The following is a 23,524-nucleotide window of genomic DNA, read 5'->3' as shown; positions in this document are numbered from 1 at the left end:
ATAAAAGAAATAAAGAACAATACAGACTTGAAAGGTAATAGTATTGAATTTGTTTTTAAACTGAGCACTTAAAGTTATAATTACTTATTCCTTGTATTTTATAAAAAAATAACATTTACTCAATATTTAATAAAAGTAATATTAAAAGTAATATATGTACATGGTTAAAATTTGCTCAAGGCAAAGGTATATGATTGAAAATGTACTTTTTGCCTCCATCTTCCATCCCTACCTCCCAGTATCCATATCCAGAGGCAGTTTCTCTTTATTCTTTTAGGTTTTGAAAGCCACTTAGCTCTAAGTTATATTTAGGTTATAACAAATAATTTGGGGAATTTATTTTATCCTAGTAATTGCTTATTATCCTTTACTTGAATAAAATTAGATAGCAGTTGTACATATTTAGTAAATAAAGTTGAATATTGTTCCTTTTTTACTTTTTTTATGTTGAAATAATTGTAGATTCCCAGGAAGCTACACAGATAGTACAGAGAGGTCCTGTGTATTCTTCATCCAGTTTCCCCAGTGATTATATCTTAGTTATAGTAGAATATCAAAACCAAGAATTTAACATCAGAATAATGTGAGTGCATAGTTCTCTATCAATTTATCACCTGTGTGTCTAGGAAACCACCACCACAACCAAGATACAGAATTTGGAGTAGTCCTTGTGCTAGTCCTTTAGAGTCACGTCCACCACCTCCCCAATATCATCCCTAAATCTGTTTTCCATCTCTTTAATTGTGTCATTTTGAGAGTATTTTATAAATTAAATCATATAGGATTGTTGTTTTGAGGTCAACTGAAAGGATTGAGGTTCATCGAAGTTGTTGCATATATCAACAGTTCCTTTTTATTGCTAAATAATATTCTATGCTATGGATATACTGAGAATATTCAGTATATATTATGTATAATAATTTATCAGTTGATATCTTTTTCTTTTTTTAGTACCCAGAAGTGAACCCAGGGGCATTTAACCACTGAGCCACATCCCCAGCCCTTTTTTATATTTTATTTAGAGACACGGTCTTGCTGAGTTAGATAGGGCCTCATTAAGTTACTGAGGCTGGCTTTGAACTTGGGGTCCTCCTGCCTCGGCCTCCCAAGCTGCCAGGAGTATAGACACATACCACTGCACCAGTGTCTGTTGATATCTTAAGCAATACAAAGAAAGGTTTCATAAGAGTCCTGATTTTGGGTCATTGTATAGTCTTATAGAAGAGACATATTCAAAGAGACAGTATATGAGATCTTGATGTTTGTAGACTAGATGCTGAGTGCTAAAAGAAGGTTTCAGGGAGAAGGTAAAACTTGGGCTTTGAAAATTGGGGACATAGAGAACAATTGGGAAAGCACTGTATGGTAGGAAATTGTATGAACAAATTAATATGCAAAGGTGTGAGATTTACTGGGAGTATTGAAATACTAGTGTAACCAGAGGGAAGGTTTCAGTGGTAGGATGTTGAAAATATATATTGAGGCCAGATCATGATGAGCCCTAGATAGCAGGTTAAGAAATTTGACCTTTATCCAGGCACTGTGGCACACGCCTGTAATCCCAGCTATTTGGGAGGCTGAGGCAAACAGGATTGCAAGTTTGAGATCAGCCTCAGCAATTTAGGGAAGCCCTAAGCAACTTAGCAAAACCCTGTCTCAAAGAATAAAAAAAGGGCTGGGGATGTGGTTCTGTAGTAAAGTTCCCCTGGGTTTATTTCCTGGTACCAAACTCAACCATTAAATTTTTGAAGTAAGGCACTTAAAAAGTCAGTTTGTACATGATTTACAGTCATGGTGACCCAAGGTTTTTCCTGGGAAATTGAGAAAAGAAAACTGGTGTAAGGGTGGAAGACAGTTTGAAGGAGAGAGACTTAAGTCAGTGAAAGGCGTTCAGAGGTAGTTAGAACATTAAGATGTGAAATGTTGACAGGGAATGATATTGAAAGGAATGGATGGATATGACAAATATTGAAGTGTTGTTTCCCATTTTTATTTTCTCAGCAAAAAAGAGAAGTCACATTTCTAATTTTTTAGAATATTTTTTTAGTTGTAGATGGACACAATATATTTATTTATTTATTTATATGTGGTGCCGAGTCTCGAACCCAGTGCCTCCCATGTGCAAGGCAAGTGCTCTACCACTGAGCTACAGCCTCAGCCCCACATTTTTATTTTTTTTAAATGTCACTTCAGTCACTGTTAATAGTTTCCTCTTCCCTCACTGCTAAAAAGGAGAAGTGACTTGAATTTTTTATAAATTCTTTTAGCTTAATGTTTTTAGTTGATAATAATGAAGATTTCTGTGAGTATAGATTACTTTTTTTTTTACAGTACTATAGATTGAACTGAGGGACTTGCACATGCTAAGCAAGTGATCTACCGCTGAGCTACATTCCCAGTCCTTTCAATTTTTTAATTTTGAGACAGTGTCTCATTAAGTTGCTGAGTCTGGCCTCAAGCTAGCCATTCTCTTGCCTTAGCCTCCTGAGGATTGCAGGCATGCACCACAATGTGCAGCCATTATAGATTGCTTTTGTACAAATTCTTTTGCTTTTTTTTTTATTTTGGAAATACTGGGGGTTGAACCCAGGGCCTTGTGCATCCTAGGCAAGCACTCTGCCACTGATCTACGCCCACCAGCCCCTGTACAAATTCTTTGTGAAATGAGATTTCACAAAGTATTGTTGGGTGTGCTTACTAAAATTAGAAGACTCAAATCTTATAGCCAAATACCATGAGGAAGATAAGCACATGCTTTATTTCCATTGCCTTATTCCCTAAAGCCTGATTGAGGTGTTGGAAAAAGGACCTGGACTTTATATATCACAGAAAGCAAATTGCAGTTGACTATATATACTAAGTTGGGCTTTACTAAGAAATCTTCTAATTCACATTTCTGAAGATCTGGTCATGTGGCAGGTTAGCAGCAGTTTACAATGAGTCCCTTTCTTTCAGAGTTCAAAGTCCAAGATGGTTTTTTTTAAAGCCAAATAAAATACAAGTCTAATCACTGCTTGTCCATTTTGGTCTGTGTAAGAATGTTAATCTGTGATCTTTGTAAGTACTTTATTAAAGCAAATTAAATTGAGGTCCAGGAATTACTAACATGTATTTTTGCTTAGCTTGACATAGACAAAATATCTACAGAATTTTGTTATAAATGCCTCTCATTTTCCTAGTAATGAACAGTTATTGGAGGATAATTGGATTGATATACCTAATTGGTAGAATGGTTGATGGTGTTTCTCTAATGTGCCTTAACGGCTCTTATAATGATGATCTCCTTTCAAGTTATCATCTTGTCAAGGTTATTTTACTAATTTGTTTTGATTAGATTTTCTTTAGTTGAAACCAGGAATCAAAAATATATAACCTTAACATGTGTATTAACTGAAAAACAGCATGCATTATTCAACATTCATAGGGCAAATGACTGCTTAATGCCAGGCACTATTATAGGTACTGGGGAAATAGTAGTGAACAAAACAAATCAGGTCCCTGTTTTTATGGGACAGAGACAAAAAACAAGCAGGTAAAAAAAATGTCATTTCAGGTGGTGATAAGTCATTTTAAGATGATCATTGAAGGCATTTCTGATAAAATTACACTTGAATCACCAACTTTGTGGCAAGGAATGACCCAGTTGGCCAGAGTGTAATTGAGGGGGGAAATAGGAGAGGGATATCAGAAGTATAGGGATTGCTGGGCATGATGGCACATGCCTGTAATCCCAGCATGTCTGGAGGCTGATGCAGGAGGATCACAAGTTCATAGCTAGCCTCAGCAACTTGATGATGCACTAAGCAACTTAGCAAGACCATGTTTCAAAGTAAAAAATAAAATAGGCTGGGGATATGGCTCAGTGGTAAAGAAACCCTGAGTTTAATCCTTTATGCAAAAAAGAAAAAGTATAGAAGATATCTAAAGGGTCATGTCATTTTAGGCTCTCATTAGCAGTGGTGGAGTTTGGATTTTACCTAGTACCTAAGATTCCATGATTTTTTTTTTCTCTACAAGAGTTTGTATAAGATTAGTAATATTCCCCAAATGCTGGGTAGGATTTCAGTGAAACAACTTCTCAGATTAAGGTTATTGAAGTCCTTTGGAAATTTCACTTCCTCAATAAATCCATAATAATAATCTCTGAGGCAGTTTTATCATGGAGTCTATCATGATCATATCCTGGTATTTATGTAAGTACCACCTTAATACTTATGTAAATCCTTATAGGCAACCTTTATGAGCCTTGAGTGACTTATCTGTCAAAAATGATTATAGTGACATTCTAACATGCTCTGGGATGTACACCCAAGAATTATGCAATGTTTCTCAGTATTCAATAGTAGCATTCAAATTGCTATACTTCTGCTGGGTGCATTGGTATACTCTTGTAATCCCAGTGGCTCAGGAGGCTGAAGCAAGAGGATTGTGAGTTCAAAGCCAGCCTCAGCAACTTTGTGAGGAACTAAGCAACTCAGTGAGACCTTGTCTTTAAATAAAATACAAAGTAGGGCTGGGTATGTGGCTCAGTGGTTGCGTGCCCTGGATTCAATCCCTAGTACCCCCCCCCTAAAAAAAAAACGCTATACTTCTGTAGTTATAAAAATAACAAGATGGAAAAGAACATTATGTTAAAATTTGAAACTATAATTGTCTTATTTTGCCCTGATTTTTTTTCTAGCAGAAATGAAGATCCATTTGTACCTTCTCTAACCTCCCAAATATATATATATATGTACGTATGTGTATATAAATGTATACGTAGATATATATGTATTTTTGGTGGGTTTAATATTTTTCATCTGTTACTATTCTGGGGGCTTCATTTAACTTCTGGTCAAGTCTTGATTCCTTTTATAAAGCATGTAGACTTTTTTTTAAAGAAATGTTCTCTGAATGTGTTTTCCTGTATTATATGCTTTTGTATTAATGTCTATTTATGGAGCCATATTTTGGGAACAATAATTCTGATTCAACCCTTTGCTTAAATCTTTAATCATTTTCAGGTACAAAGGTACTTACACATTCTTATTTTATTATTATTAATCTTCAGTTACAGTTTTTTAATGTTAAAGAGTTGGGCAGGATTTCACATTTAAATGTAAATATTCTATTATGTTAGATAAATAGAAAATTGCCTATTATCAACCTTCTTATTCAATTCACATTGGCATGAAATCTGTAGGCATCTATCAGTATATAGACATCTAAACCATTTGTGGATCTTAGATTTATTAATGCTGTATTTTCTCATTTGAACCCTTTTTAAGCAGATTTTTTTTTAAAAAAGAAGTCATCATTTGGTCTCTATTTCTTTTCTTTTTAAAACAGGAAACAGAGAACACTGCATACAAAGTTGGAAATGAGTCCCCTGTACAAGAATTGAAACAAGATGTGTCTAAAAAGGTTGGAAAGATATGTCAATATTATTATATAGCAGACATTATATTTACATGGTATATTTAAAACAGAAAATTTCCTACTTTTTTAGTGTAGTACACTATTCAGAAATTATATCTTGGATCCATTGAATTTGTAATTGAAGGCACACAGGACTTTTTGTAGGTCATTTTTACATTCTAACTAATTGATAATTATCCTTAAAACAGTATTTTATAGAACATTTTTATTTTTTCTTCTTATACTTTATTAGAATAATCTGTAGCTCCTCTTGAAATTGCCACTGGGCATTACAGATATTGAAAAACTCAGTGCATCAAATTCTGATGTCTTTAGGAATCAGTTCTTATTCTGATAATATCTTTGATACTGTTTAAAGAATCAGTGCTGTGAGGCTCCAGAAGCTGGTTTCTTAGAAGAGACAGAGCACAAGATAAATATTTTTAGAATGGACAGTTTTAAATATCAGGATAAAACTCACAGAAAGACTGGATGTGTGTGTTTACTCATTTCTACAAGTTCTGAGTTTTTTCCCGTGTCCTAGGCACTGTTATAGCAAGTGAGTTTTTGAAAGCCAACAAAATGACACATTTACTGTTTCTTTAGTTGTAGCTGTATTAACTTTGGGGGCTGGATAATTCATTGTGTTAGAGGGAAGGGGAAACTGTTGTATATATTGTAGGATTATTCTACCTACTGGGATGCCAGTAGCATCCACACCCCTACCACCTAGTCATGACAACCCAAAATGTCTCCAAGAATCACCAAATATGTGGGGAAATGCATATGGTAAAATCACCCCTAGTGTGGATTGTTTTCCCCTTACAGAATTTACAGATTTAGTGGACACATAGTTTAATGTTGGTCATACTTTTTCCTTTAAAAGAAAAAATAATCCCTTTTGGAAGAAGATAATCCAGCCACCTTACAAGTCCTGTGTTAAAATAATTAACAATTAAATGATGGTGTGCATACAGGGCTTCTTTCTTTTGGAAGAAGTAGTAGTATTGTGTACCAGCATACAAAATAGGGATGTAGGGGCTGGGTTGTAGCTCAGTGGTAGCATGCTTGCCTAGCATGTGTGAAGTACCGTGTTCAATTCTCAGCACAGTATATAAATAAATAAAATAAATGTCCAACAACTAATATTAAAAAAAACAGGGATGTAACGATTTTTTAAAGAATTTTTCATAGTTCTACACTGTAACATATCAGTTGTCAGGATTCCCTTCTGGTTCTCATGACTTGCATATTTTTATATACTTGATTGTAGTGTAGATAGAATTTTATATTCTGTTTTACTCTTATCATTTTTTTATTTTTCTCATATTTCTACCCCATTTCAATACTGAGTCTTTGCTTGATGTATCAGTTTCCATCAAACAAATTTATTACAATGTATCCAGCCACTTTTGAAATGATTGTTGAAATTGAAATGTTTATGTTTTTTGCTATAGCTTTTCTTTCCCTTTTTGAGAGTATTTTCTTAGTTACCCATTTGTAATTTATCCTATCTATAGTTAGTAGCCAAGAAAAAGGTGACTTTATTGAGAATTTAGGAGCTGAAAAAGTAGTGAGGGACTGGGGATATAGCTCAGTTGGTAGAGTGCTTGCCTCATATGCCCAAGGCCCAGGGTTCAATCCCCAGCACCCCCACTGCCCCGCAAACAAAGAAAAAAAAAAAGAAGAGGTAAGAGATTAAAACAAGTTTGCTGGGGAGGGAAGAGAGAGATGATAGAAGAAATGGATTCAGGCTTCTTAGCCTCTCATGTCTACATGTAACATGAAACAAGATTATTTGCTGAGGGGCATGCAAGTGGGCATAGTGAGTACAAGATGAGTATATGGGTTTATAAATAATCATTGTACATAACGTAAAGGCACTTGACATAAGAGGGGTCAAAAGGAGCTTGAAAATCATGTTTTCCCTAACCCCCTGAGAACAATCTCTCTCTCCCTCTCTTCTAAACTTTAATTGTTCTTGCTGGTCATTACAGTATGAACAATAATACAAATACAGGGAGCATATGGGCATTCTGCATATTCATTTTCTCCATACTACATAATTTGTTACTGGAGAGTAAGGCCCATGTTTTCAGGCTCATTATACATACATACATATATATATATATATATATATATATATATATATAGAGAGAGAGAGAGAGAGAGAGAGAGAGAGAGAGAGCGAGCCTCACCCTAGATTGTAGGAGGTAATGAAAAGGGAAAGGAGAGAACAGTGAAAAACCATGACCAAGACAAAGCAACAAGAGCAACATAAAGCAGTGTTTTGCTATAAAAAGCTCACTGATTTCCTAGTGGTTATAAAATAAACCCCAGATACTTAGTATGATAAAAGGCATTACCATAATCTGGCCCTAACTAGACTAATAGTCAAACATTCTTCACATTCCCCATCTCCATGCCTTTGGTAATGTCTTTCCTCTCTCATCTCTGCCTTCCTAAATCTTATCCATTCATTAAGAACCAGTTTAGATACTACTTTCTCCATGAAGTCTTCTCCATTCCTATCAGCAAGTAGGAAGTAAAGTCTTCTTTGAGTTCTTATACTAGCTTGCAAATTTATTTGAATGCTTATTACATTTAGCTTTATGTTTATCAAATATCCCCTACAAAACTGGAAGCTATTCTCAGGGTCTTGGTCCAGGGTATAGCCCATAATCTTTATCATAAATGTTCTACATATCATTAAAAAGTGTAGAACTTAAAAAGTGACACCTCAAGTCTTAAGCTTCATTCTACTGTCTCATGGTGTTTTCTCAATACTTTTTTTTTTTTTTTTNTTTGATCCCCTTCCATTCTCCTCCTCCTCCTCCTCCTCCTCCTTTTTTTTGTGTGTGTGTGCACGCACATGCACACATGTAGTGCTGGGGATCAAAACCCAGGGCCTCATGCATCAAGCGTTTTGAGAAAAGAAACCATACCAGCTGTCTATGTCTTTACTTCTTGTTCAACCTGAGACCTGTTGTAGTCTGAGTTTTGTTATCACTAAGGTCCTTACCGCCTAATTGACAAATGAGGTAGACCGTAGTTAATATTCCTCTGGCAAAAGTAGTGAGGGAATTTCTAGAATTAAAAAATTGAAGATTGAGGGAAAAAAACTGATATAAGGAATGTGTTGATATTAAAGATGAATATTATCAAGTAGTAGTAATATCCAATTCATTTAGCATGACTGGTTATGTTCAACCAGATGAGGATGGTTCTGTGACATACTCCATTTACTTGCTGGATTCAAAGAATTGAGAAATCAAAAGTTATTCATGATTGGGTGTGGTAGAAAAATAGTGGGTTGGGAGATTTAATGTGTTAGTAATCATAAGACTGGGTAGAAAATATATTTCTACTAAATGTTGGTAGAAGACAAACTTTCTATATTTTTCAGCTACAGATAAGAATGTGGCAGGGTGAGGCAAGATGGGATGGGTGTTTGAACTCTTTTCATAGACCTGCCATCAGTTTGAATAATGGAATATTGGGTATAGTTTGTTTAAGAACTTTAATCTCCTTGCATCTGCTGGCTTTTCTAACATAGGCTCAAGTTTAGACCTAAATAAGTTGAATTCTTGTCCTGGGTGGGTTTTTATTTTCATGGTTTTGTTAAAAAAAAAAAAAAAAAAAAAAAAAAAAACTCAAACCCAGCAGGCAGTTATTGCAACTAATTTGACACAACTCTATAAATAAACTATGACCTTATGAGTCTTAATATAAGTTTAGGCTTGATTTTATTTTACAGGTTTGATTGAACTTTTGTTACTATATGCTAACACAGATTCTCTGTTATAACGTTAAAGAGTGTAGATTCTAGAACCCAAATACCTGGATTTACACCAGCTTCATCACTTATTAGCTCTGACCTTGGGCAAATCACTTGATCCCCATATGCCTTAGTTCCCTCATTTGTACATTGATCACAATAGGAACATAATCTCATAAGGTTGTTGTAAAGATTGAAATTTATAAAGTGATAAGAACATTGCCTGATACGAACTAAGTACTATATAAATTATTAGCTATTAATATGTTTTTATAAATAGCTTCATATTTAAAAAAAATGCTTTTTAACCTTTCATTAGATAATTGAAAGTATTATTGAGGAAAGTCAGAAAGTACATCTTGAAGATGACTCTTTGGATTCCAATGGAAAAGGACTCTCTGATCAGGCTACTGCCAGTCCTGTTGTATCTGGAACAGATCTTAGTAATGTACCTGGACTGTTAGGCATAGATCAAGTACTACAGGAAGATTCCACAAAGGCAGAGAGTCAGAGTGCATTTGAGGAAACTGAATTAGAATCAAAACAATGTTTTCCATCTGATGATACCTGTGAGAAGTCAGTAGACGAAACCATAAAATTAAATGAAATAAGTTCAACTGAGCAACAGAATGTGCCTGAAATGGAAATAGAAGTATTGAACAAGGAAGCAATGGAAGTAAAACAAAGTGATGTTGTAGATCCTGCATCCTCAAACTCTTCATCTACTAAAGATTTTGCTGCTGTGGAAGAAGTAGCTCCCGCCAAACCCCCAAGGCACCTTACTCCAGAACCTGATATAGTAGCTAGTACAAAGAAGCCTGTTCCAGCACGCCCACCCCCTCCAACTAATTTCCCACCTCCTAGACCCCCACCTCCATCTCGACCTGCTCCACCACCAAGAAAAAAGAAAAGTGAATTGGAATTTGAGGCTCTAAAAACACCGGATCTAGATGGCAAGTATTAATTGAAAAGTAACTGTTTTAATGGGGAGAATTGGGAGTTGAAACTGTTTTGTTTAACTTTCTGCTTTTGCTTCAGTTCATGATTTTTAAAACCAGTAAAACCACACTAATGACCACATTATAAAAATTATTTATTTATTACTAGATAAAAAATTTTCATTGGTGATGTTACTATTATTGAACATTTCATCTAACCTCAAACTTTCACATCTATTACCAGCTGAGAAATAATGTGTCATGGTGAAGTGAACATGGGATATAGAAACTTAAGGTCTAAATTTGAATACTTCACTCCTTACTGTATGAACTGAATAATCTTGAGGAAGTTAAATAACTTGGTTGAACCATGGTTTCTTCATATAAAAAATGAGAGTAATAAAACAACTTTCCTCATAAGCTTGTTTTAGGAACCAAATAAGTGCCGGGCGCAGTGGCACATGCCTGTAATCCCAGTGGCTTGGGAGGTTGAGGCAGGAGGATCGAAAGTTCAAAGCCAGCCTCAGCAACTTAGTGAGGCCCTAAGCAACTTAGTGAGACTGCGTCTCAAAATAAAAATTAAAAAGGTCTGGGGATGTGGCTCAGTGGTTAAGCACCCCAGGGTTCATTTCTCAGTACTAAAAAAAAAAAAAAGAATCAAATAAAAGTTAAAGCACTTTTAAGATATGTTTAAGGGCCTATATAAATGTTAGTTGTTATTATTTTTATCGTTGCAGTACCCAAAGAGAATATTACGTCTGATTCTCTCCTAACTACAACAATGACTTCAGAAAGTACAGTCAGGGATTCTCAGCCTTCTCTTGATTTGGCAAGTGCTACCAGTGGAGATAAAATAGTTACTGCCCAGGTTGGTGAATTAGTGTTATATTTGATATAGGCATTATCAGACTTTCTGCAACTGGATAATTTGTTAATTGTTAAACCCTCTTTCTCCTCCAAGCCAAATAATTTCTTGTCCCCCAAACCTAGCCCCCTTATTTCCCGTATGTAGCTCTGTTACTAACTAGCTGGGTGAGCCTAGTAAGTTATTTGGCATCTGAGTCTCAGATGCCCCATTGATAAAATAGAAAAAAAAGTAAATGAAGTATGGCAGGTAGTAGGTATTCAAAACATGACAGATGCTTATTATTGATTACAACTATACTCTTCATTTACCTAAATAATATTGATCAAAATCAGTGGACTTTTATAATTTCCTAATCATAAAAATCTTTTGTACTGGGCAGTGGGCTATACAAAAGACTAAATAACATGAATTTTGCCACAGCCAAATTCTGAGACTCAAGGTTACCTGTGTTTTAGTGGAGGCGGGGCAGGGTAGCAGACTGAGAGGTCTAACACTGTAGTCTTGTTAAAACCTTAAAGCAGAGGTCAGCAGCAGATTGTTTTGTAGGCTAAACATGATCATTACATGTTTTTTTTTCTTTTAAGCCAAAAATGGTCTTTACATTTTTAAAGAGTTGTTAGAGAAACTGTATGTGAACGAAAAGTCTTAAAATATTTACTATCTTATCTTGACAGAAAAAAGTTTTCTAACTCCTGCCTTGGAGTTATCCACATACAGCCTGATTAGTAGCAATTTTAGTAGAGAGCTGCTTTTGGGTCAGATTCAAATAGAACATTTACTCATTTTAAGACAAGTAAATTAACAAATAAATATATTTTTATATCATGGGCAGCAATAGTTTTGGTATCTAATGTTTTTCATCATTCAGGGAACAATAAAGGACTGAAATGGAGTATACCATTTAAAGTTTCAGTAGACTCCAATGACTGGATTATAGAATTCTTTAGAACTATGTATAATAATGAATAATTGAATTTATAGATACTGACTCAGTCTACTTTCTGTTTATAAAATTATAATTTCAGGAAAATGGAAAAGCACCTGATGGGCAGACAATAGCAGGTGAAGTGATGGGCCCTCAGAGACCTAGATCCAACTCTGGGAGAGAGCTTACTGATGAGGTAGAATTCGGTTGTCTTTTTTTTCCCATTAAGAATATAAAATATAAAAATCATAACAAGAAAATAAGAACATTCTGTAAATGGATGATCCTGATAGTTGCCCACCAGTATGAATGTACTTCATGTTATTATAGGTCACCACAGTTAGACTTTTTTTATTGACATTTAACATTTGTACATATTTATGAGGTACAGTATGATTTAATACATGTTTATAATGTGTACATGTACCAGAGTGGTTAGCATTTTCATCCTTTCAGACATTTATCATTTCTGCATTGAAAACCTTTGGACTCTTCTAGTTATTTTAAAATATAGAATAAATGACTGGGGCTGGGGTTGTGGCTCAACGTTAGAGTGTTCACCTAGCATATGCGAGGCACTAGGTTCAATCCACAGTACAAGTAAAAAATAAATAAATAAAATGAAGGGATATGTCCAACTACAACTAAAATACATTTTAAAAAAAGAATAAATGACTGATAGTCCATAAAGTTATATTGAAAAACAATGAAAATTGAAGATTATCTTAATTTTTTTTGGTGTGCTGTATCTTGCATTCCCTGACTGAAACTTGATGTTTTAAGCAGTTAAATAGTAGAATAAACATGTTCAAAGTAGGATCTATATTTTATAAAAAGCAAGTTTATAGATACATGTTTTTATACAAACATAAAGTGGTTTTTATCATTTGAATGGTTTTTACCATTAAAACTTTGTATACATCTATTGCCCAATTTATTCAACAGTCTTGAAGCAAAATATTTTTTAGAACAACACATTTTTTTAAATTATGATACTTTGGAAAATAGTTTAGCAGTTCCTTGAAATGTTAAACATGATGTTGCCATGACCCAGTAATTCCATTCCTATGCATATACCTAAGCAAAAGTAAAATATGTCCACACAAAAATATACACAGATGTACATAGCAGCATTGTTCATAATTGAAAAAAAAAAAATAGAAAGAACCCAAATGTACATCACTAATGAGTGGATAATGAAATATATTATATCCATACAATGGTGTGTTTTTTAATAATTAAAAGGAATGAAATGCTGATACATGCTACATTGGTGGACCTTGTAAACAGCCTGCTAAATAAAAGAATCCAGCCACAAAAGGCTACATATCATATAATTGGATTTATATGAAATGTCTGGAATGGGTAAATCCACGAGACAAAATCTAGATCAGTAATTTCCAAGGGCAGGAAAGAAAGGGAAATGAGGTATGACTGCTAATGACTTCTTTTGGGGTGATGAAAATATTCTAGCTTAGTGGCAATGGTAGCACAACTCTGTGAACATTCTTTTTTTTTTCTTTTTTGTGCTGGGGATTGAACACAGGAGCACTCTTATCACTGAACTGCATCCTTAGCCTTTTCATTTTTTATTTTGAGACAAGGTCTCACCAAGTTGCCTTGGGCAGCCTCAAACTTTTTAGTCCTCCTGCCTTAGCCTCCTGTGTAGCTGGGATTACAGGCATGTGCCACCACATCCAACTAACTCTGTGAATATTCTATAAGCCATTGAATTATATGCTTTAAAGGAGTGTATTTTGTGGTATGTGAATTATATATTAATAAAAATGTTTTAAAATTATTGTGCATAGTATTAAATGTATCTAGAAAGTTCTTAAATTTTTGAGGACTTTATAGATTCAAAAAGATAATTAAATTGTAGGTCATCTTGGTGTTATTTTAACCTCAGGAAATTTTAGCCAGTGTAATGATTAAGAACCTAGATACTGGAGAAGAAATACCTTTAAGTCTTGCTGAAGAGAAGCTGCCAACAGGTATTAATCCTCTCACTCTACACATCATGAGAAGGACAAAAGAATATGTAAGGTATGACCTAATGTTGTTATTTATCATTTATAATATTCAGAGTAGTGAAGAATTCTTGAACCATGACAGGCCTTAATTTGGTTTCATTCAGTGTTCTTTATTTAAATATATTATTATATATATTCCTTAACTTTGTTCTTTTTTTATGACTATATAGTTACTTGGAGAAAATAGTGTAAATCTTAAATTGCATAGTTTTTAGTTTCTCTTAAGATAACTTATACTAGAGACAATACAAAAACACTGAGGCTTAAAGGCTATATGGGATAAATACTTGGTCTTCTGAAACCTTGCTTTAAGGATGATAAATTTTATAATATTTTGTTGTTTTGGTAGGGCTGGGAAATATCTTTAGAGTGAGGCGATTGACTTTACTATATAATATATGTAGATCTTAGGAACAATTTCTAGAAAAGCAAGAACTTTTTATTAAATATAATATATGATGTACCTGTAGAGTTGGAAGGAATATATCCACAAGTTATTTTTAACATTTCTGTGCAGTGCCCAGTTAAAAAAAAAAACTTATTTATAATAAGTTTCTTAGAAGTTACTAAATGGCATTCAGTTTTTATTCTGATAGCTGATTATATAGTAAGTATAAAGAGATTTTTGAGAAATGAAAGAGAAGTGGTTTCTTTTACAATGACTTCTCCTTCTTGTAGTAATGATGCAGCACAGTCAGATGATGAAGAAAAGTTACAATCTCAGCCAACAGATACTGATGGTGGAAGGTTAAAACAGAAAACGTGAGTTAAAAGTATAACCCTTTTCTTTATTTCAAGCATTTATTAGAAAAAAAAATATGAGAACTGCTATATTCTTTTAAATCTACATTCTATCCAGCTTAGTATGTCCACCTACCACCACTACTCCCTGCTCCCAGCTGATTGATTATGATGAGTTCCTTAAGGTTGTAGTGGTCAGTTTTAAAGTACCTGACGTAGATAAAATGACCAATAAGTTTTGTATCATCCCTGTATTATTTTTCTGGTGGTAAGTACCAGAAGTATTAGAAGAAAAACATGATTGTCCTTGAATTTGTCTTTCCCCATTCTCTTAATCTCTTTAAATCCTATTAATCTTTCTAAATCCAACTTTGTGAGATTTTTCCTTGCTGCTCCAGTTCATAGCAAATATCTTTTTTCTCAATTTCAGTAATACCTAGAATTCATATAACTTACTTTTCCCTTTTATCATATATTATCTTAAACTCTTTTCTGATTTAAAAAGCAAAACAAGTACATGTTAAGCCATATATTGCAAAAAGATTGTGTTCATACCATCGTGTTGAGATGTCTCGCACAGTAGTGGGCATATGGATTGTGCTTGACTACACAGGTCCTTTAATTGGCAATAATTTGATTTAAAGTCCAAAGTTAATTCTCTACCTAAGTCTAATTTTTTTTCTAGTGTATAACAAAGAAAACATTAAGAATTTTTTTAAAAGATGTACTTAAAAGGTAGATATATAGTGTCACCTCAGATATCTGATACTTGGCTGTCTAGCAATGGCAGCTATCAGGAACCTAAGAATTAGGAATTTTCAGGAGACAGATAAACATCCAAGAAAATATTGTGTAGTCCATGCACTAAAGCTTGTTTTTCTGAGAGAAAAGCTCCTCAGGTTTATTCAAAGCAATTATACTATGTTTCATAAATCATTTTTTAAAATCTGTTCATTTAGTGTTCAATGAGCTCACAGCAAAACAGAAGCAATAAAACTGTGACAACATGTAAGTTGACACATAAGAATATCAGGTAATCTGATTGTAAGGCCATGATAAGAAAATTTATAAAAGAACTCATACATAGCACAACTGTCCTTAGAGCAGTACTTTTCAACATCTCCTCATGCCACGACACACATAAATTTATTAATATTTGCACTAAATACTGGTTAAAACTGATGAGGCAGCTGATGGCCAGAAGAGATTGGCCCAGAGTTCTGGCTTCCCTTGACCATGTTCATTGGCTTTGAAGTCCAAAGGGAAACCAATAGTATGGCCAGACTGCAACCTGTTGGAAAGGCTCTATGTGTATTAAAGAACAGTAAAAATGGTAACAGTGGGACTACACATCAAGGAAGGAGCCAGGAGAGGTGGCACATACCTGTAATCCCAGTGGCTTGGAGGCTGAAGCAGGAGGATCATGGGTTCAAAGACAGTCTCAACAACTTAGTGAGACCCTGATTCAAAATAAAATATTTTGGGGATGTAACTCAGTGTTTAAGTGCCCCTGGGTTCAATTCCAGGTACCAAGAAAAAGAGAGAAAGAGAGAGAAAGAAAACTTAATTGAACATTACATGCCATTTTAAGAATGCATGAAATTTTATGTTTTAGAAATATTCTTATCTGAAATGGTTAAAATGTTTTCTTGTCTTTTAAAGTAGTAAACCTATTGTCGTCCAGAGAATATAACTTTAGGGTTAGAGGTAGTGGAGACTTTATATTGGTTTTAGAAGTGGTTTGTCTTCTGTTTTGTCTGGTTATCAAAAGTAATAATAGAAATGCATAAAATAGAAAATGAAAGTTTCTTATAATCTCACCCCCAGAAATAATCAATGCAATAGTTTAGTGTATTCTCCACAGAATTTTTTTTCTCACAATATTGCGATTTATATTGTGCTTAATAGTTAACTTGTTTTTTTTTAATCTAATACATTATAAATATCTCTTTATATCGGTACCAGTAATAAACATATGCAGTCTTTCTATGAGCCAGGCCTAGGAGTTAAGTGCTGGGTATACATCAGTTAAGACACTCTCCATTCTCATAAAATTTCAAGTTAAATGGAAGAGACAGATGTAAACATGAAATTACACAGATAAATCCAACTAGGTAAGTACTAATGGTTAGAAAACTGAGGCTGGGGGGAATGCCATGGGAGTATGTAATAGGAAAACTGGTCCTAAAGTCAAGGAAGGTCTTTTTGAGAGAGAATTATTTGATCTGAGGCCTAAAAGGTGAATAGGAATTATCCAGGAGAAGACTCTTCTAGGTTGAAACAACCACAAGTACAGAGGTTTTGAAGTGACTGGGAGCTTGGAACATTTAATGAACTGAGGTTTGGGCACTGGGCAAGGGGGTACATGCCTGTAATCACAGCAGCTCAGGAGGCTTAGGCAGGAGGATCACAAGTCCAAAGCCAGCCTCAGCAACTTGCTGAGACCATGTCTCAAAATTTAAAAAAATAAAAATTAAATGGTTTGGGGATGTGGCTCAATGAGTCATTAAGCACCCCTGGGTTCAATCCCTGGTACCAAAAAAAGAAGAAAGAACTAAGGTTTGCCTCATTCATTTATTATATTCCATACCAGCACTTATATCCATTCCCCTGTTGATTAAAATGTATTTCTGTATCTTACTTATTCTAAAAACCGTGACAGTAAACATCTTTTTTTAAACCAGTAACATATAGGCATTTATTATCATTATTAAGTCTTATGTACTATACATAATTGTATATTCTGTACTTCATTTCCCACATTTTTATTGGTGCAGTTATAATTGTATATAATGGTAGAATTTGTAGTTGCATAATTGTACATGTACATAATATAACAATATAGTTTGACCAATATCATTCCCCAGTATTCCCCCCCTCCCTACTGCCTCCCCTGCTCCCTTTCCTCTATTCTACTCATCTTCCTTTGTTTTTCATAAGATTGAACATCGTGTGTGTGTGTGTGTGTGTGTGTATTTGTGCATGAGTTATCAACTCTTTTTATTTTTTTTTAATTTAATACATTATAGTGGTATATAATAATAGGGTTCATTTTGACATATTCATAAATGCATGTTACATAGTTTTTTCTATTTTAATCTCTAGTACTACTCCTCCCACCCCCACTCCCTTATCCCCTTCCTATACTCTCTTGGACTTCCTTCTATTTACTTTTTTTTGGTTCCAGGGATTGAATGCAAGGGCACTCAAACACTGAGCCACATCCCCAGTCCTATTTATTTATTGATTGATTGACTGATTTTGAGACAGGTTCTCACTAAGTTGCTTAGGGCCTCTCTAAACTGCTGAGGCTAACTTTGAATTTGTGATCCTCCTCCTGACCTCCTGGGATTACAGGTGTGCACCACCACAACTGGCTTACTCATTTATTTTTAATTGATACATTATAGTTATATATAAACTTGGGATGCATTGTGGTATATGCATATGAATATAGCATAAGTTGGTCAATTTCATTTCCCAGTTCTTCCCCTTTCCCTTCCCTCCTTCCTTCCCCTGGTTCTGCCCTTTCTAATGTACTGATCTCCCTTCTGTTTGTTGTTGTTGTTTGCTTGTTTGTTTGTTTGGGGTACCAGGGATTGAACTCAGGGTCACTCGACCACTGAGCCACATCCCCAGCCCTATTTTGTATTTTATTTAGAGACAGAGTCTCACTGAGTTGCTTAGCACCTCACCATTGCTAAGACTGGCTCTGAACTTGCAATCCTCCTGTTTTAGCCTCCTGAGCCTCTGGGATTACAGGCGTGCACCACCATGCTCAACTTTTTGTTCATTTTGTTTTTTTGTTTTGTTTGTTTGTGGTGCTGGCTATTAAAACCCAGGGCCTTGTGCATGAAAGGCAAGCACTCTACCAACTGAGATATATCCCCAGCCCTTCCTTCTGATTTTGTAAGGCACCTTTTTTCCCCTTTTTTCTCTTTAGTTTCCTCAAAAATTTAGCTATTTTTAAAAATAGTATCATTAATATCATACATTTCCATGAATTAGTAAAAATTACCCTTGATTTGTAAATTATTTTGCTTTAAATATTATGTAGTGTGATTTGCTTCTTAATACATGAAATTTGAAACTTAGACTATGGAAAAAGAAATAGTTATATCCTCTTTGAAGAAGCTTAAAATAAATACTTGTGTTAACATTGTGTTTTAGAGTACCTACCAGGAAAGTTTAGTCTAATTTTATATGCACATACCTAGACTGAAAGAGAATGAGCAAAGGACCACCTTAGGCTACTAAAGCATTCTATTTTATAAGTAAATACCTCTTTACCCTTTCTTTTTATTGGTAAAATATGTTTAAAAGGACTACTTTCTAAGCAGTCTTCTCAAAGTGATTCTCTCTACATCTTCATGGCTTCACCCCAGACTCCAGATCACATTATCTGTGTGTGGGGCATGAGTACCTGGATTTTAAATATTCCCTTCCCCACCCAACACCTGCTAATCAATTATTCACCATAGAAAGCTGATACCCTTGAATATATGATACTATAAATTAGGCAAAACTGCCTATATTTCCTTGGTAGTATATTGACTAGAATATATTTATTCCAAGGAACATGAAAACTCAAACACCTACTATTTATGTGAAAAATTCATTTCAAAGTAATGTATCAGTCACAGTTAATGTGTTTATCTGTGAATTGTTAACCTTTAACAATTAGTTGAGTTAATAAATATATTTTATATTTTTGTTAAGGACTCAACTAAAGAAGTTCCTTGGAAAATCAGTAAAGAGAGCAAAGCATCTTGCTGAGGAATATGGTGAACGTGCTATAAATAAAGTTAAAAGTGTAAGAGATGAAGGTAAATAATACAAGATATTTCAATTGAGTGTTCATTAAATTGGTAATCATCTCATCTTAGCCTATAGTTTATAAGGAACACTATTTTATTGAATGTATTAAACCTTTATTGCTAATATCATTAGTTGTGTTTCAGTAAATTATGAGTTACTATATCACTTAATTTTTTATAAGTGCAAAGGTAAATGCATTTATATAATTATTATGTCTACATTTGGTGATTATGACAACCTGGAAAGGTTGATTATTCAGTAATCAGTTGTAACTTAATTTTGTAAGGTTATTTAGTTTTTATAAATATTTTCAAAATTTATTACATTTTCTAAATTTGCACAGATCTTAACTTCTGTGCCTTTGCCATTATTACTTCATTTTTAATTTAATAAACACTTATATTGTAATTATTCTGTGCTAGTTTCTAAGCACTTTCATTTGTGTTCATCCATTTAATACCATAAAAAACCCTATGAGATAAATACCATCATTATTCCCATTTCATAGTTGAAAGAAGTGAGAGGCATAGAAAGTTCACATAGACAATAAATAACAGAATTGGATTTGAACCCAGATAACCTGGAACTAAGATTTCATGTTCTTCACCAATGTTATGTAGGAATAGCTAAATTTTTTTCTCTATTTAATGAATTTTCTTGATAAGCAGTAGATATGAAAGTAGCTATATGTATATTAGCTAGTAATGGCTTCTGTTGCTTTTCTCTTCAGTGTTTCATACTGATCAAGATGATCCTTCATCAAGTGATGATGAAGGGATGCCATATACAAGACCAGTTAAATTCAAAGCAGCACATGGTTTCAAAGGACCTTATGATTTTGATCAGATCAAAGTGGTACAAGATCTTAGTGGAGAACATATGGTAACCAACCTTTTCATTTTTCAGGATTGATACTGTTTTTGTTAAGAGAAATACTTTGGCTTTATAAAATTGATCTCTAGTTATTAATATGCATGCACACACATATGTACTTTTGCTAGCCACTCAAGAAAAGTACATTTATATTAGTGTAATTTAATGAATAAGTGATACAGAGTCTATCTCTTAATTACAGGTTGAGAGGTATTGAATATGTAAACTCTAAGCTTCTATCCTTAATAAAACTATGCCAAGGTATCAAACTTTAAAGCAGTTAAATTAGAGTATGATCTGTCTCTATGAAAAATTTAAGATATTTCCCAATGTATTTTAAATAATTTTAATAAATATTTCAGAAGCCCAATATATATTTTAAAATGAGACACTCAGTTAAAACAAGGAAGAAAGTAGAAGTTTACATTCCATCAGAATTCAAGTATATCAACAAAGATCAAAGTACACCAATAACATTACAGTTATCTTTGAAAATCTAGGAACACAAAGAACACAGCGATAGAGCTCAGAGATGGATAAGTGATGCTGTGTTCTTGATCAGGGAATCTATTTAGAATTTAAATCTAAAAGTTGGCTTAACTAGAAGGAAGCAACCATAAACAACAGATGGCAGCCAGATTGGAACTTAAATTTAGGTGCTTATAATCTGCACATAAAATGTTTGAGTTGATTAAAGTACCTAACCTGATGAATTTTCTTGTACTATTTTGACTTCCTTGTTATTTGCCATTTTAAATAAAATCCCATTGTAGTAGACTCCAAATGACAAATGTTTATTGCTCTTGAACTTCATAGAAATGAATGTTATTGCAGTAAATGAGCTTTTGCTTCTAACTTGGGTAGTCTTTTTGATACATCTAGATGGGCATTATAGAATTGTTGTCATAGTATTTGCCTCTTCCAATTTAAGGATTCATATTCTTTAGCCCACCCCACCCCCATATGTTACAGAACCTTGTTTCTAGGGAAAAAAAGCAAGATGAGACCACACTATTCCAATATTTCTTCCTAAGTACCCAATGCCATGAGATTCGTGGCCAAGTGAGCTTTATTTTTCCTCAGCCCTGGTTAGGGAGGCTGTTTGGAAGAGAGAGCTCTCTCTTCCCACTTCATGTTCAGCTAGGCGACAAAGATCCCAAACTAGGGCTTGTACTTTCTAAGATAAGCTACCTCAGAATGCTTATTTTCATTATTTTCATTAATATATGGATAGAGTTTGGGGTACTGAACTTGTAAATTATGGGAAACTACAACTATCTTATCCCACCTTTTCTCTGAAGGTCTCCCTTTGTGGTATTATAGCACCATTGGACTTTTGACTGTGAAGGTCATTATTAATGTGAGCATTATCTTTCATAAAAAATATTTTTACTTGGGGCTGGGGTTGTGGCTCAGCGGTAGAGTGCTCACCTAGCACATGTGAGACACTGGGTTCGATCCTCAACATCACATAAAAAGTAAATTAATTAAATAAAGGTATTGTGTCCAATTTTAGTTGTAGATGAACACAATACCTTTTTATTTGTTTGTTTGTTTATTTGTTTATGTGGTGTTGAGGATTGCACCCAATGCTTCACATGTGCTAGGCAAGCTCTCTACCACAGCCCCAGCCCATGAACATTATCTAAGATATGTATAATTTGGCATCATTTTAAACTTTGACTTAAAGTTGCATCTCTAAACTTTCAAAATAACAACCTGAAACTTCTTTTGTTTTCACAGGGAGCTGTTTGGACCATGAAATTTTCTCACTGTGGCCGGTTACTTGCCTCAGCTGGACAAGACAATGTAGTGAGAATATGGGCTTTAAAAAATGCTTTTGATTATTTCAACAATATGCGAATGAAATACAATACTGAAGGTATCTTTCATTTATTTAAAAATCTACAGAAATCTGGAATTTTTACATTTTAGGTACAGTACAGGTTGAGCATATTGAGCATCCCTAATCCCAAACTCCAAAATCCAGAATGCTCTCTACACTTGTTGAACACTGGCATCATGCTCAACAAATTTTTAATTTTAGAGCATTTCAGGTTTCAGATTTTTAGATTGGGGATGCTAAACTGATAAAGTATATGCAGATATTCCACAATCTGAAGAACTCCAGAATCTGATAAGGGATATGCAGTCTACAATGCCCTCCTTATCTGTCTGTCATTTGGTTACTTAAAAATAAGACAGAAGTCAGCAGCTAAAAGCCTCTAAAGCCAAATGAAAAGAACTATCACAAAGCTTTTGATTTATTCCTTGTCAAGCATCAACCATTGAGAACAAAGCTATTTGATTCCCCATGGCAACCTTCAAATTTATCCTAGGTTTAAGGAAGAAAAGATCTCATTAAACTGTAAAAAGAATGAAAGTAGTATGTACACCTTAAAGAATGTAAAGAATGATTAAGGAAATAGCCATGAAAATTAGGCCCAAATTGTCAATATATCAAGGAGTATATGAAAAAATGTGAAGTGGAAAAGAAAACCCTCAGAATATTAGGTATACAAACACCTATGTTTATATATAGATAGATAGCTACTCACCTATGTAAAAATGTTTGTCTTGCGGTAAGTTATCAGGAAATGTAAAATTGATGTAAATAGGGGCTTTTCATTTATGGGATTCTTTTCTTATTATTTAGCAGCATAATACATTTTCTCCATAAACCTCTCCCTCCCAGTCACCTAAGGCTGAAAACAAGAAGTTAAGAATAGGAAAAGGAAAATAGAGGTAGCCATTGATGAGAATATAGAGTACATTCAAAGCATCAATTTAAGGAATATAGAAATCTAGAGAGATTTTTTAAACTGGCAAGCTAGGACTCATGTTTTTTAGAAAACTCTTGTGAATTTATTTGCATTATATTGCAATATATATAATTGAAGGTAATGATGAGTTTAGCAAGAAATTAAACTGTTTTTACAATATAGTGAGGTTTTTTTAGTATTAGTTGTTTATCATTTCTTTAATTGCCCTTCCTAAAGCAAAAAGACTATTTCAGTGGCCCTTGAGACAGAGACATAGCTACAGTCTTGACCCTTCCTTGCCCCTTTCTTGTTCCTCCTGCTATTTGTTATAATTAATAAGAATGTATTCACTATGAATACTTGGAACTTGCAAGTTCCAAGCCAGCCT

At 34.1% G+C, this 23,524-nt stretch overlaps 1 protein-coding gene across 1 annotated transcript in view; it reads left to right on the top strand.

Moving 5' to 3' along the window:
• The window catches only part of Wdr44 (WD repeat domain 44), an 87,463-nt gene that overhangs the window by 31,757 nt on the left and 32,182 nt on the right, over positions 1 to 23,524 (top strand). Inside the window, exons 3-11 of the mRNA XM_015498527.2 lie at positions 5,332 to 5,406; positions 9,498 to 10,131; positions 10,854 to 10,984; positions 12,010 to 12,105; positions 13,819 to 13,955; positions 14,621 to 14,704; positions 19,403 to 19,509; positions 20,232 to 20,383; positions 22,118 to 22,256. Of these exons, the coding sequence (XP_015354013.1) occupies positions 5,332 to 5,406; positions 9,498 to 10,131; positions 10,854 to 10,984; positions 12,010 to 12,105; positions 13,819 to 13,955; positions 14,621 to 14,704; positions 19,403 to 19,509; positions 20,232 to 20,383; positions 22,118 to 22,256 (1,555 nt within the window). The remainder of the gene's footprint in view (positions 1 to 5,331; positions 5,407 to 9,497; positions 10,132 to 10,853; positions 10,985 to 12,009; positions 12,106 to 13,818; positions 13,956 to 14,620; positions 14,705 to 19,402; positions 19,510 to 20,231; positions 20,384 to 22,117; positions 22,257 to 23,524) is intronic.

The sequence above is a fragment of the Marmota marmota genome, unplaced genomic scaffold (genome assembly GCF_001458135.2).
Source record: "Marmota marmota marmota unplaced genomic scaffold, marMar, whole genome shotgun sequence".
In the NCBI taxonomy this organism is placed as follows: Eukaryota; Metazoa; Chordata; class Mammalia; order Rodentia; family Sciuridae; genus Marmota; species Marmota marmota.
Note: the sequence above shows the minus strand (reverse complement) of the source record. Positions and strands in the feature narration are given on the sequence as shown.